At 43.4% G+C, this 13691-nt stretch overlaps 2 protein-coding genes across 5 annotated transcripts in view; one reads left to right on the top strand and one right to left on the bottom strand.

Moving 5' to 3' along the window:
• Positions 1–73: 73 nt before the first annotated feature.
• nudt18 (nudix (nucleoside diphosphate linked moiety X)-type motif 18) lies at positions 74–3798 on the top strand. 2 transcript variants are annotated; one of them, XM_074639620.1, is made up of 7 exons: positions 74–179; positions 1855–2027; positions 2140–2250; positions 2347–2449; positions 2548–2671; positions 2794–2918; positions 3262–3798. In XM_074639620.1, exons 2-7 carry the CDS (start codon positions 1857–1859, stop codon positions 3642–3644), a joined length of 1017 nt encoding a protein of 338 aa, XP_074495721.1. In that variant the 5' UTR covers positions 74–179; positions 1855–1856; the 3' UTR covers positions 3645–3798. The 2 variants fall into 2 exon arrangements, with proteins under 2 accessions (XP_074495721.1, XP_074495722.1); XM_074639621.1 differs by having other exon boundaries at positions 83–179; positions 1852–2027.
• The window catches only part of LOC141770030 (protein FAM240B), a 25851-nt gene continuing 15919 nt past the window's right edge, over positions 3760–13691 (bottom strand). For all 3 annotated transcript variants that reach the window (XM_074639622.1, XM_074639625.1, XM_074639623.1), the window contains exon 3: positions 3760–3988. In XM_074639622.1, the coding sequence (XP_074495723.1) occupies positions 3880–3988 (109 nt within the window). In that variant the 3' untranslated portion in view covers positions 3760–3879. The remainder of the gene's footprint in view (positions 3989–13691) is intronic.

Here is a 13691-nt window from a genome sequence, read left to right on the forward strand (position 1 = left end):
AAAGTATGGAAAAAAAATACGTATATTCAACATCTCTTTTATTTTGAAACCCCCCGAACCGGAAGAGTATCTTTACTTCCTGTTTCGTTTGAAGGTGTCAGATGTCACAACAGAGCAGCAGCAGCAGTCAGCTGAGGATCACTGGATGGAGATCTAACACCACTCTTCAGCACACAAAGGTTCATGCTTTTATTTCTGTGATTCAGGTTTTGATAAACATCGTTTCCGGTTGGGTTGTTTGGTAAAAGAGGGGAAAAAAAGGTATTTTTCTACCAACATGAAGCTAATCTATCCTCAGCTTCCTCAAAGTCCTCTGACTGGAGCTAATTAGTTGAGCTCATAAGTCATTAATTCATTAATTAATCTGCATGTTGGCTATTTATCAACAGTAAGAATAAGTGAATTTAGTATTTATTTATTTATTGTCAAATCTGTTAATAACTGTGTAATAACACTGTGGTAACATCACAGGAAGTAATGTTACATAAACATTTATTTAAAATAGAAAAATAGACTTTATTTAGCTCTGTCTTTAAAAGACAATATACAAATTAATAATAATGATAAAAACAATAATAGTAATATAATATCAATTATTATTATTATTATTATCATTATTATTATTATTATTGTCATCACCATTTTATATATATATATATTGTATATATATATATATATACATATATATATATATAATAATTTATTAATTAAATTATTATTATTTTCTTTTTTGTTTTCATAGCACTGTGGTTAAATCACATTAAGTAACAAACATTTATTTAAAATAAAATAAAATAGACCTTTATTAGCTCTGTCTAGTAAACTGCCATTAATGAGTTTTAACTACGACTAACTAATATTATAATATTAATATCTGCTTATTACTAAAGCTCTGTAAATAAAACTGGGACCAGATAAGACAAAATAAATTAATATACTGTTGACATCATGGCATTTGTCTCTTTAATATCTCTGGTTATCAACAAAATAATACATTGTGTCTAAGAGGTGAGCGAACCTTGTCATAATACTGTGGTTACATCGCATGAAGTAACGTTATTATTATTATTATTATTATTATTATTAATAAAGTAATCATATATAATTATAATTATATTAAATAAAATACATTATTCATTAAATTATGCTTATTATTTAGTTGTTTGTAATTTTTTTGTGGTCATAGTACTGTGGTGACATCACATTAAGTTACATAAACATTTGTTTAAAATAGAATAAAATAAATAAATAACATTTAAAAGACAATATAATAATAGTAATGATAATTATTATTATTTGAATCATCATAAAAATATATATAATTATAAGTATATTCAATTATAATAATAAATGATTCATTAAATTATTATTATTATTATTATTTTGTTTTTGTTGTCATAGCTCTGTGGTTACATCACGTTAAGTTACATACATATTTGTTTAAAATAAATTAAATAAAGAAATAACATTTAAAAGACAACACATAAATAATAATAATAATAATAATAATAACTAAAATAGTAATTTATTATTATTATTATTATTTTGTTGTTATTTTTTGTCCCATGGCAGGGAATGAACTGTTCTGGGGAAGAAAATTGAAATACAAATAAAAACAAAAACAAAAGAAAAACCCTGTAATAATCACCTAATTATATATTTACAATAAATTATTAAAATTAATTAAATAATTGATTTAAATTAAGTACATTTGTCGTCTGCTTTCTGTTACTTTAATGTAATACAAAACTTTGAGATGTTAAACATAAAACTTGTGATATCTGGGAGTAAAATGTATTTATTTTCCCGTGTGTGTGTGTGTGTGTGTGTGTGTGTGTGTTTGTGTACCAGCAGACATGGAGGTGACGGAGGAGGCGTGGCGGAAGGTGGAGGAGCAGGTGGAGAGTTTGCTGAGCGGTCAGGGGTCAGAGGTCACCGGGTGTGACGTGGGCCTGGAGCAGAGCAAACCGGCGACTCTGAGGAAGACCGTCACCTACATCGTCTGCGCCGTCATCTTCAACGAGAAGGTCACCATTCATTCATTCATTATTACCATTAATTAATTCATCAATCAATTAATCGTTGGGTCTATAACGTGTGTGTGTGTGTGTGTGTGTGTGTGTGTGTGCGGTGCACCAGGAGGAGGTGCTGATGGTGCAGGAGGCGAAGCAGGAGTGTTATAAGCAGTGGTACCTGCCTGCAGGACGGGTGGAGGTGGGGGAGAGCCTGGAGGAGGCGCTGAGGAGAGAGGTGAGACACACACACACACACACCTGTCCTGGTTACCTGGGTTACTGGTTACCTGGGTTACCGGTTACCTGGGTTACCGCTCTGTTATGTCTGCAGGTGAAGGAGGAGGCGGGGTTTGACTGTGAGCCAATCACCTTGCTGCTGATCCAGGAGCAGGGACCTCAGTGGATCCGCTTCGTCTTCCTCGCCAAGGTCACAGGTCAGAGGTCACACACACAGTATTTATTTATTAAAATGATGTATTTATTTATTTATTTACATCATTTGAATGAAGTAAACATGGTCTGTATGTGTCAGGTGGGAGTCTAAAGAGTCTGTCAGCAGCAGATCAGGAGTCTCTTCAGGCCTCCTGGTGGGACCGACAGTCCGTCCTCCCTCTGAGAGGACGAGACATCCTCCGTCTCATCGACTGTGGACTCAAGTACGACATTAAACTCTGAGTCTTTGTGCTAAGCTAGGCTAAAGATGTCCTGGACACATAGAGATGGAACTGATGAAGCTGAATACTAACATGGACTCTGGCTGCTGCTGTGATGCTTTCAGGTACCGTCAGGATCCCTGGCATCCTGTCACCTTACCTGTAGACCTGAGCTGCCGTCACGTGGTGCAGAGACTCGTCCTGGTCTTCACCAACGCCGAGGACCAGATCTGGGTGCTGCTCATCAGAGGTACCGGACGGCTGCTCACCAGATAAAACTAAAATAATTAGAGCTGTCAGTCAATTAAAATATCTAATCGTGATTAATCTCACATTTGTGTCTGTTCTAAATGAACCTTAAAGGGAGAATAGTCAACTATTTAATCCTCTTATCAACATGGGAGTGGACAAATATGCTGCTTTATGCAAATGTATGTATATATTTATTATTGGAAATCAATTAACACAAAACAATGACAATCTTTTTGCTTTTTGTCTGTACTACATTACCCATGAGCCTCTGCGTCTGTTGCTCTGGAGAAGACTCAGAATGAAAACATGAACAAACCTCCTCTGTTTTTTATCACCTGCAGCCCCGGTGCTCCACCTCCCGACGGCGGCGGCGCTGAAAACCCACGCGGTGACGTGGGCGTCCAACATGGTGGTGCAGGAAGCCATGCCGTCAGCGTACTACGACCAAGACGTCAACACGCTGGGCGTCTTCAGCCTGCAGCACAACGGCCGGCAGCACGGGAAGACGGACGGCGTGTGCTTCAACACGCTGGTGGCGCTGGTGCCCGACCGCGTCCAACGCAACGAGGACGGGGAGAAGGTGGAGTGGACGGGGACGGGGCTGCCTCCGCCCGTAGAAAACCCGCGATACATCTGGCACGAAGTCCAGAAACAGACTCTGAGAGAGAAGCTGCTGGAGAAGACCAAGAACACCTCCATCTTACCCGTCCACAGCATGTACTGACCAAACAGGACTCTTATTGTGAAAATAACACGCTTCTGTTGTAAATAAGCAGCTTTTATTTTGAAAGAGAATGTCTAATTGTATGCATCAGTCAGAGTGTAGATTTTAAATGTTAACAGAGCAATAAAATACTAATATTAATGTTTGAATCAGAGATTTGCCAAAACGTCACTTTATTGATCTGAACATTATGATGTCACAGTTTATCTTCGTCATCGTCGCCGTCTGTCTGAGCTCATGTCTGGTCAGCTGACTGCTCCACTTTGGCCTTCTTCACGTTGTCGGTGAGTTTCTTCAGGTGTTTGGTTCGGATCTCCAGGCGGACCAGCCACTCGTCCCTCAGCCTGCAGACACACACACACACGCACACACACACACACACACACACACACACACACACACACACACACACACACAGGAAGGTTTCCTTTAAATCAGCAGCTTCAAACAGAAGATGTTTTATGTCTTTTTTTTACAGCCTAAGCTAGCGGTAGCGCTGCCGCCATTTTGGACTGTAAACACCAGTGAGTGTGTGTCCGTGGATGTATAAAGAGACGTCTGTAAATCAGAGGATATAAATCAGCTCCCAGTAGGAACATCATTTAAATCATGATGTCCTAAAAGTAGAACTAACAGCTGAATCCAGAATTATTTTCCTCGCCATAATGAAGCTGGTCATCAGACCCACGGGACCGCACCGCCCCGCACGCTTATATGACATATCGGGTTCTGCCAGCTTCCTGCTAGCTGTATGCGGCTGTAATAATGGATATTATTGTTTGTAATTCATCACTTTTATTATCTTATAATACACCCATGGACTGTATGCTGTCAGCCTGTATTCAAGAGATATACAGTACTTGCTTTGCATTTTAAGGACATTTTTCTGACATTTTTTAAAACTTTTTCGGACCTTTTTATTTATTTTTTTCAGAAAATTTTCAGATTTTTTTTTAAAAACTTTTTTTCCGACATTTTTTGGACTTTTTTTAAAAAAACATGTCGGACATTATTTCAGACATTTGTCGGACATTTTTCGTACACTTGTGGATGTATTAACGTCTCTGTTCCCAAACAACCGGCTACCGGCCAGTAGCTAGTAGCGCTAGCAGCATGACATCAACAGAGTTTAATGGAGTTGTTGGCTATTTACTAACACGTAGGACACAACCTCTTCTACATACATGGTCTGTGGTCTACTGGACCCTCTTCTACTTACATGGTCTGTGGTCTATTGGACCCTCTTCTACATACATGGTCTGTGGTCTGTTGGACCCTCTTCTACATCCATGGTCTGTGGTCTGTTGGACCCTCTTCTACATACATGGTCTGTGGTCTGTTGGACCCTCTTCTACATCCATGGTCTGTGGTCTACTGGACCCTCTTCTACATCCATGGTCTGTGGTCTACTGGACCCTCTTCTACATACATGGTCTGTGGTCTATTGGACCCTCTTCTACTTACATGGTCTGTGGTCTATTGGACCCTCTTCTACATACATGGTCTGTGGTCTGTTGGACCCTCTTCTACATACATGGTCTGTGGTCTACTGGACCCTCTTCTACATACATGGTCTGTGGTCTACTGGACCCTCTTCTACTTACATGGTCTGTGGTCTATTGGACCCTCTTCTACATACATGGTCTGTGGTCTGTTGGACCCTCTTCTACATCCATGGTCTGTGGTCTACTGGACCCTCTTCTACATCCATGGTCTGTGGTCTAGTGGACCCTCTTCTACATCCATGGTCTGTGGTCTATTGGACCCTCTTCTACATCCATGGTCTGTGGTCTATTGGACCCTCTTCTACATCCATGGTCTGTGGTCTATTGGACCCTCTTCTACATCCATGGTCTGTGGTCTACTGGACCCTCTTCTACATACATGGTCTGTGGTCTAGTGGACCCTCTTCTACATCCATGGTCTGTGGTCTATTGGACCCTCTTCTACATCCATGGTCTGTGGTCTACTGGACCCTCTTCTACATACATGGTCTGTGGTCTAGTGGACCCTCTTCTACATACATGGTCTGTGGTCTACTGGACCCTCTTCTACATACATGGTCTGTGGTCTACTGGACCCTCTTCTACATACATGGTCTGTGGTCTAGTGGACCCTCTTCTACATCCATGGTCTGTGGTCTATTGGACCCTCTTCTACATCCATGGTCTGTGGTCTATTGGACCCTCTTCTACATCCATGGTCTGTGGTCTGTTGGACCCTCTTCTACATACATGGTCTGTGGTCTGTTGGACCCTCTTCTACATACATGGTCTGTGGTCTATTGGACCCTCTTCTACATCCATGGTCTGTGGTCTGTTGGACCCTCTTCTACATACATGGCCTGTGGTCTGTTGGACCCTCTTCTACATCCATGGTCTGTGGTCTGTTGGACCCTCTTCTACATACATGGTCTGTGGTCTACTGGACCCTCTTCTACATACATGGTCTGTGGTCTAGTGGACCCTCTTCTACATACATGGTCTGTGGTCTAGTGGACCCTCTTCTACATACATGGTCTGTGGTCTACTGGACCCTCTTCTACATACATGGTCTGTGGTCTAGTGGACCCTCTTCTACATACATGGTCTGTGGTCTACTGGACCCTCTTCTACATACATGGTCTGTGGTCTACTGGACCCTCTTCTACATACATGGTCTGTGGTCTATTGGACCCTCTTCTACATCCATGGTCTGTGGTCTGTTGGACCCTCTTCTACATACATGGCCTGTGGTCTGTTGGACCCTCTTCTACATCCATGGTCTGTGGTCTATTGGACCCTCTTCTACATCCATGGTCTGTGGTCTGTTGGACCCTCTTCTACATACATGGCCTGTGGTCTGTTGGACCCTCTTCTACATCCATGGTCTGTGGTCTGTTGGACCCTCTTCTACATACATGGTCTGTGGTCTACTGGACCCTCTTCTACATACATGGTCTGTGGTCTAGTGGACCCTCTTCTACATACATGGTCTGTGGTCTGTTGGACCCTCTTCTACATACATGGCCTGTGGTCTGTTGGACCCTCTTCTACATCCATGGTCTGTGGTCTGTTGGACCCTCTTCTACATACATGGCCTGTGGTCTGTTGGACCCTCTTCTACATCCATGGTCTGTGGTCTGTTGGACCCTCTTCTACATACATGGTCTGTGGTCTACTGGACCCTCTTCTACATACATGGTCTGTGGTCTAGTGGACCCTCTTCTACATACATGGTCTGTGGTCTAGTGGACCCTCTTCTACATCCATGGTCTGTGGTCTATTGGACCCTCTTCTACATCCATGGTCTGTGGTCTGTTGGACCCTCTTCTACATACATGGTCTGTGGTCTGTTGGACCCTCTTCTACATACATGGTCTGTGGTCTATTGGACCCTCTTCTACATCCATGGTCTGTGGTCTGTTGGACCCTCTTCTACATACATGGTCTGTGGTCTATTGGACCCTCTTCTACATACATGGTCTGTGGTCTGTTGGACCCTCTTCTACATCCATGGTCTGTGGTCTGTTGGACCCTCTTCTACATACATGGTCTGTGGTCTATTGGACCCTCTTCTACATCCATGGTCTGTGGTCTATTGGACCCTCTTCTACATCCATGGTCTGTGGTCTAGTGGACCCTCTTCTACATCCATGGTCTGTGGTCTAGTGGACCCTCTTCTACATCCATGGTCTGTGGTCTAGTGGACCCTCTTCTACATCCATGGTCTGTGGTCTAGTGGACCCTCTTCTACATCCATGGTCTGTGGTCTACTGGACCCTCTTCTACATCCATGGTCTGTGGTCTAGTGGACCCTCTTCTACATCCATGGTCTGTGGTCTGTTGGACCCTCTTCTACATCCATGGTCTGTGGTCTGTTGGACCCTCTTCTACATCCATGGTCTGTGGTCTACTGGACCCTCTTCTACATCCATGGTCTGTGGTCTAGTGGACCCTCTTCTACATCCATGGTCTGTGGTCTAGTGGACCCTCTTCTACATCCATGGTCTGTGGTCTGTTGGACCCTCTTCTACATACATGGTCTGTGGTCTGTTGGACCCTCTTCTACATCCATGGTCTGTGGTCTACTGGACCCTCTTCTACATACATGGTCTGTGGTCTGTTGGACCCTCTTCTACATACATGGTCTGTGGTCTGTTGGACCCTCTTCTACATACATGGTCTGTGGTCTGTTGGACCCTCTTCTACATCCATGGTCTGTGGTCTGTTGGACCCTCTTCTACATACATGGTCTGTGGTCTGTTGGACCCTCTTCTACATACATGGTCTGTGGTCTGTTGGACCCTCTTCTACATCCATGGTCTGTGGTCTGTTGGACCCTCTTCTACATACATGGTCTGTGGTCTGTTGGACCCTCTTCTACATACATGGTCTGTGGTCTGTTGGACCCTCTTCTACATACATGGTCTGTGGTCTGTTGGACCCTCTTCTACATACATGGTCTGTGGTCTGTTGGACCCTCTTCTACATACATGGTCTGTGGTCTGTTGGACCCTCTTCTACATACATGGTCTGTGGTCTACTGGACCCTCTTCTACATACATGGTCTGTGGTCTGTTGGACCCTCTTCTACATACATGGTCTGTGGTCTGTTGGACCCTCTTCTACATACATGGTCTGTGGTCTGTTGGACCCTCTTCTACATACATGGTCTGTGGTCTACTGGACCCTCTTCTACATACATGGTCTGTGGTCTGTTGGACCCTCTTCTACATACATGGTCTGTGGTCTACTGGACCCTCTTCTACATACATGGTCTGTGTTCTGTTGGACCCTCTTCTACATCCATGGTCTGTGGTCTGTTGGACCCTCTTCTACATACATGGTCTGTGGTCTGTTGGACCCTCTTCTACATACATGGTCTGTGGTCTACTGGACCCTCTTCTACATACATGGTCTGTGGTCTGTTGGACCCTCTTCTACATACATGGTCTGTGGTCTGTTGGACCCTCTTCTACATACATGGTCTGTGGTCTGTTGGACCCTCTTCTACATACATGGTCTGTGGTCTACTGGACCCTCTTCTACATACATGGTCTGTGGTCTGTTGGACCCTCTTCTACATCCATGGTCTGTGGTCTGTTGGACCCTCTTCTACATACATGGTCTGTGGTCTACTGGACCCTCTTCTACATACATGGTCTGTGGTCTGTTGGACCCTCTTCTACATACATGGTCTGTGGTCTACTGGACCCTCTTCTACATACATGGTCTGTGGTCTGTTGGACCCTCTTCTACATCCATGGTCTGTGGTCTGTTGGACCCTCTTCTACATACATGGTCTGTGGTCTACTGGACCCTCTTCTACATACATGGTCTGTGGTCTGTTGGACCCTCTTCTACATACATGGTCTGTGGTCTACTGGACCCTCTTCTACATACATGGTCTGTGGTCTGTTGGACCCTCTTCTACATCCATGGTCTGTGGTCTGTTGGACCCTCTTCTACATACATGGTCTGTGGTCTACTGGACCCTCTTCTACATCCATGGTCTGTGGTCTGTTGGACCCTCTTCTACATACATGGTCTGTGGTCTACTGGACCCTCTTCTACATACATGGTCTGTGGTCTGTTGGACCCTCTTCTACATACATGGTCTGTGGTCTGTTGGACCCTCTTCTACATACATGGTCTGTGGTCTACTGGACCCTCTTCTACATACATGGTCTGTGGTCTGTTGGACCCTCTTCTACATACATGGTCTGTGGTCTACTGGACCCTCTTCTACATACATGGTCTGTGGTCTGTTGGACCCTCTTCTACATACATGGTCTGTGGTCTACTGGACCCTCTTCTACATACATGGTCTGTGGTCTGTTGGACCCTCTTCTACATACATGGTCTGTGGTCTACTGGACCCTCTTCTACATCCATGGTCTGTGGTCTGTTGGACCCTCTTCTACATACATGGTCTGTGGTCTGTTGGACCCTCTTCTACATACATGGTCTGTGGTCTACTGGACCCTCTTCTACATCCATGGTCTGTGGTCTGTTGGACCCTCTTCTACATCCATGGCCTGACAATAGAATAGAAATAATGTAGTTTATCTTCTGTACGTCTCTTTGTAGGACGACGTTTTACTGGCGTCTGATCGTCTCTTTCAGTCCAAAATGGCGGAGGCGTAGCTCTGCTGCCGGCTGCTGATGTTACAATGGAACCAACTATTGACTTTCACTTCTTATCGATGTTCGTTGTTGTCCGTCAGCTTCGTCGGTGGTCACAGAAGCACTTCAAGCATTTCTGTCAACAACTCACACAACAGTGTGCAGAAGCAGCTTTGAGGTCAGATTTAGAGTCGAGGCAGATCTGGTATCTTGGTGACAGCTGCAGTGTTATCACCGTCACATCAGCGTTTCACTCCACTCCTTTATTTCACCATCAATCAAACACACACCAACATCACTCTGTGTGTGTGTGTGAGGAGATGGAAAATGTAATCGTGTCTGAGTGAACGTAAGAGACACAAAAACAAAGAAAGACAAAAAACGGTCCAGACATACTGTACGTTAGTAAGCGTATGTCAGCTGTCCCCGTCAGCTGTCCTCGCTGTGTCTTCGCCACCTTCCAGTCGAGGTTTCTGGATTATTCCATTTGTCCTTTCAGCTGCTGATAAGCCAGCTGATCTCAGCAGAGCCAGACACAAAATCCTCCTTCACACAGTTCATAAGACCCACTGACACCACCAACATCTGGCCTTTGTCTGCAGAGGGAACAATCCCCACTCATTGTGATGCTATGTGACGCGCGTTCAAGTGAATATATAACAATTAAACAGGGATTTAGGACAATTATTACAATTTATGAATGTACAAAACAAAAGCCACCAGACTCCAGCCAGACAACAGTCACTTTAACTCGCTGATCATCAACACACACATTCAAACTCAACAGAAACTAAATAAAACTCATCAAAACCATCCAGGTTAGTCTTTCAACCAACTCTGGTTTGGTTGAAATAAACCTTTAATTCACAGAGTTAGATGTGATAAGAAACAGCTGTTATATGCTCTCCTTAAAGCCACCAGACTCCATCGACAGAAACAGTAATTTTACCTCGCTGATCGTTGTAAAACACACTTCAGATTCAACAGAAACAAAATGAAACTCATCTAAACCACCCTGGTTAGCCCTTCCACTGTTCCAACAATCACCAACTCTGGTTTTAGAGTTTAACAGAGAGACTGAATAAGTAACAGATATAAACAAAAGAAGTAACCACCGTAACATTTTCACAGTTTACTAACCCTGTTTTACGACGTGTTTGTGATCAAACCTGACGCACCAGAAAAAACCCCACATTGAATGTTGATGTTTCTGTAAACCATAAATACGTTTTATATCAGAAACGCGCAATGCCGCGTGGTTAACGTTGTGAAACGATTGGACAGGTTTAGGAAACAAAATTACTTCGAAAAAAAATCTTGATTTGTGTTCAATGGAACAACCTAACGGAACATCTCAAGGGAACAACCTAACCGAACAACCTAACGGAACATCTCAAGGGAACAACCTAACCGAACAACCTAACGGAACATCTCAAGGGAACAACCTAACCGAACAACCTAACGGAACAACCTGAGGGAACAACCTAACCGAACAACCTAACAGAACAACCTAACGGAACAACCTAACAGAACAACCTGAGGGAACAACCTAACGGAACATCTAAAGGGAACAACCTAACCGAACAACCTAACTGAACAACCTAACGGAACATCTCAAGGGAATAACCTAACGGAACATCTAAAGGGAACAACCTAACGGAACAACCTAACGGAACATCTAAAGGGAACAACCTAACGGAACAACCTAACGGAACAACCTAACGGAACATCTAAAGGGAACAACCTAACGGAACAACCTAACGGAACAACCTAACGGAACAACCTGACGGTACAACCTAATGGAACAACCTAACGGAACATCTAAAGGGAACAACCTAACGGAACAACCTAACGGAACATCTAAAGGGAACAACCTAACGGAACAACCTAACGGAACATCTAAAGGGAACAACTTAACGGAACAACCTGACGGTACAACCTAACCGAACAACCTAACAGAACAACCTAACGGAACAACCTAACAGAACAACCTGAGGGAACAACCTAACGGAACATCTAAAGGGAACAACCTAACCGAACAACCTAACTGAACAACCTAACGGAACATCTCAAGGGAATAACCTAACGGAACATCTAAAGGGAACAACCTAACGGAACAACCTAACGGAACATCTAAAGGGAACAACCTAACGGAACAACCTAACGGAACATCTAAAGGGAACAACCTAACGGAACAACCTAACGGAACATCTAAAGGGAACAACCTAACCGAACAACCTAACTGAACAACCTAACGGAACATCTCAAGGGAATAACCTAACGGAACATCTAAAGGGAACAACCTAACGGAACAACCTAACGGAACATCTAAAGGGAACAACCTAACGGAACAACCTAACGGAACATCTAAAGGGAACAACCTAACGGAACAACCTGACGAAACACCTTAACGGACCAACCTAATGGTACACCCTAACGGAACATCTAAAGGGAACAACCTAACGGAACAACATAACAGAACAACGCAACAGAACAACGCAACGGAACAACGCAACGGAACAACGCAACGGAACAACGTACCGCAACAGCGTAACACAACAACAAAAACAACATAACTAGCATAAATAAATTAAAACCGTCCATACAGACTTTGTTACGTAACGTTATGTAACAAGCGTATAACGACATTACGTAACAATTGTAAAGTCAACGTTTACTTTTGGTCTCCAGAACCAGAAAATATTTCACATTTAAAAAATAACAAAAAGCCTCATTGAGACTGGATTTATTTCTGTAGAGGAGGCGGGGTGATTTTAACTATTCATAATTATATATTAGGCTATTACCTGCGCTAGTCAGTGATTAAATAATTATTCCATCTGAATGGGGTTTAAAACAATTACAACAGTTAATTCTCTGCTGATCAACTAATCAATGAATCCACTACATGCTGCAGCTCACACTTTAACTGCTGCTTTGAGAGTAAACGTGTTTTTAGTCCCAGTTTGAGAGTAAGATGTGAACTTTGCTTCAACAACATGTCAGAATATATTTTAATTCCAGTTTTATTTTCACGCTCTCGAGCAGAATATCTTCTAATTTCAGCTCCGAGAGTCCGTCGGCCTCCATCACTCGTCGCTCTGTGATTATCACCTCCACGCCTTTTTTCCAGCCTCTGGCCGGGAACACACATAACGAACACAATTAGCAGGACTAGAGTCGGGGTTGAGGCGTCGGGGGGGCGGACGGCCGTGGAGGTGGGGGGTTACATTGCAATAGATAGCTGAGGGATTAGGAGATACACGGTAGTGATAGGTGGGGGATTAGGAGGACAGTGTAATGGATAGCGGGGGGATTAGGTGTGATGGGCTGAGGAGGTGCTGTGAGGTTAAAGGGGGATCGAGGAGGAGAAGACTGGAGTTAGGAGGGATCGGGCTAATAGCTGGAGTAACGCTGAGAGGTGAAGGTTTAATGGGAGGATATATAGGCTACATACTGAAAATCCCATCATAAAGTAATGATGGAGTTTGGTGATGCAGACAGCATGGCTGGAAAATAAACTGTCAGTGATGGATCAATACCAAACATCTGTATGAAACAACAAGGAGGCGTCTCTCATCATGAAAGAGGAGACACTTTTACTCTGGGCAAAGTTTCCCCTACTTTACTGAGTATTAGAGGTAAAGGAGGTGTAAACCGATCCGACTGAACAGAATACAGAAAAGTGACTTTGTGAGAAGTAAAACGATGAAAAGGATGATTTAATGTAGCTGCACTTCCTACTTCAGAGTCAGGTTTACCACCAAGCAGGTTTACACATGGTGTGCAACAATAACCTTCAGACAAAAGAAAACAAGTACTACAAAAGTGGAAGGAGTTTGAAACAAAGAGACGTTGCCGTCCTGTTCTGTGTGACGACAGCAGAAACATCTGCTTCTATAAGTTGATGATTATAAAACTCGGGACTACTAATGGTCGT

The sequence above is a fragment of the Sebastes fasciatus genome, chromosome 6, assembly GCF_043250625.1.
Source record: "Sebastes fasciatus isolate fSebFas1 chromosome 6, fSebFas1.pri, whole genome shotgun sequence".
Classification (NCBI taxonomy): Eukaryota; Metazoa; Chordata; class Actinopteri; order Perciformes; family Sebastidae; genus Sebastes; species Sebastes fasciatus.

Bases quoted from the DNA above. Each gene is read 5' to 3' on its own strand.
- nudt18 (XM_074639620.1), top strand. From the start codon at position 1,857: ATGGAGGTGACGGAGGAGGCGTGGCGGAAGGTGGAGGAGCAGGTGGAG. The intron at 2,450-2,547 runs GTCAGAGGTCAC...TGTATGTGTCAG, and splicing joins CTTCCTCGCCAAGGTCACAG to GTGGGAGTCTAAAGAGTCTG. The intron at 2,672-2,793 runs GTACGACATTAA...TGATGCTTTCAG, and splicing joins CTCATCGACTGTGGACTCAA to GTACCGTCAGGATCCCTGGC.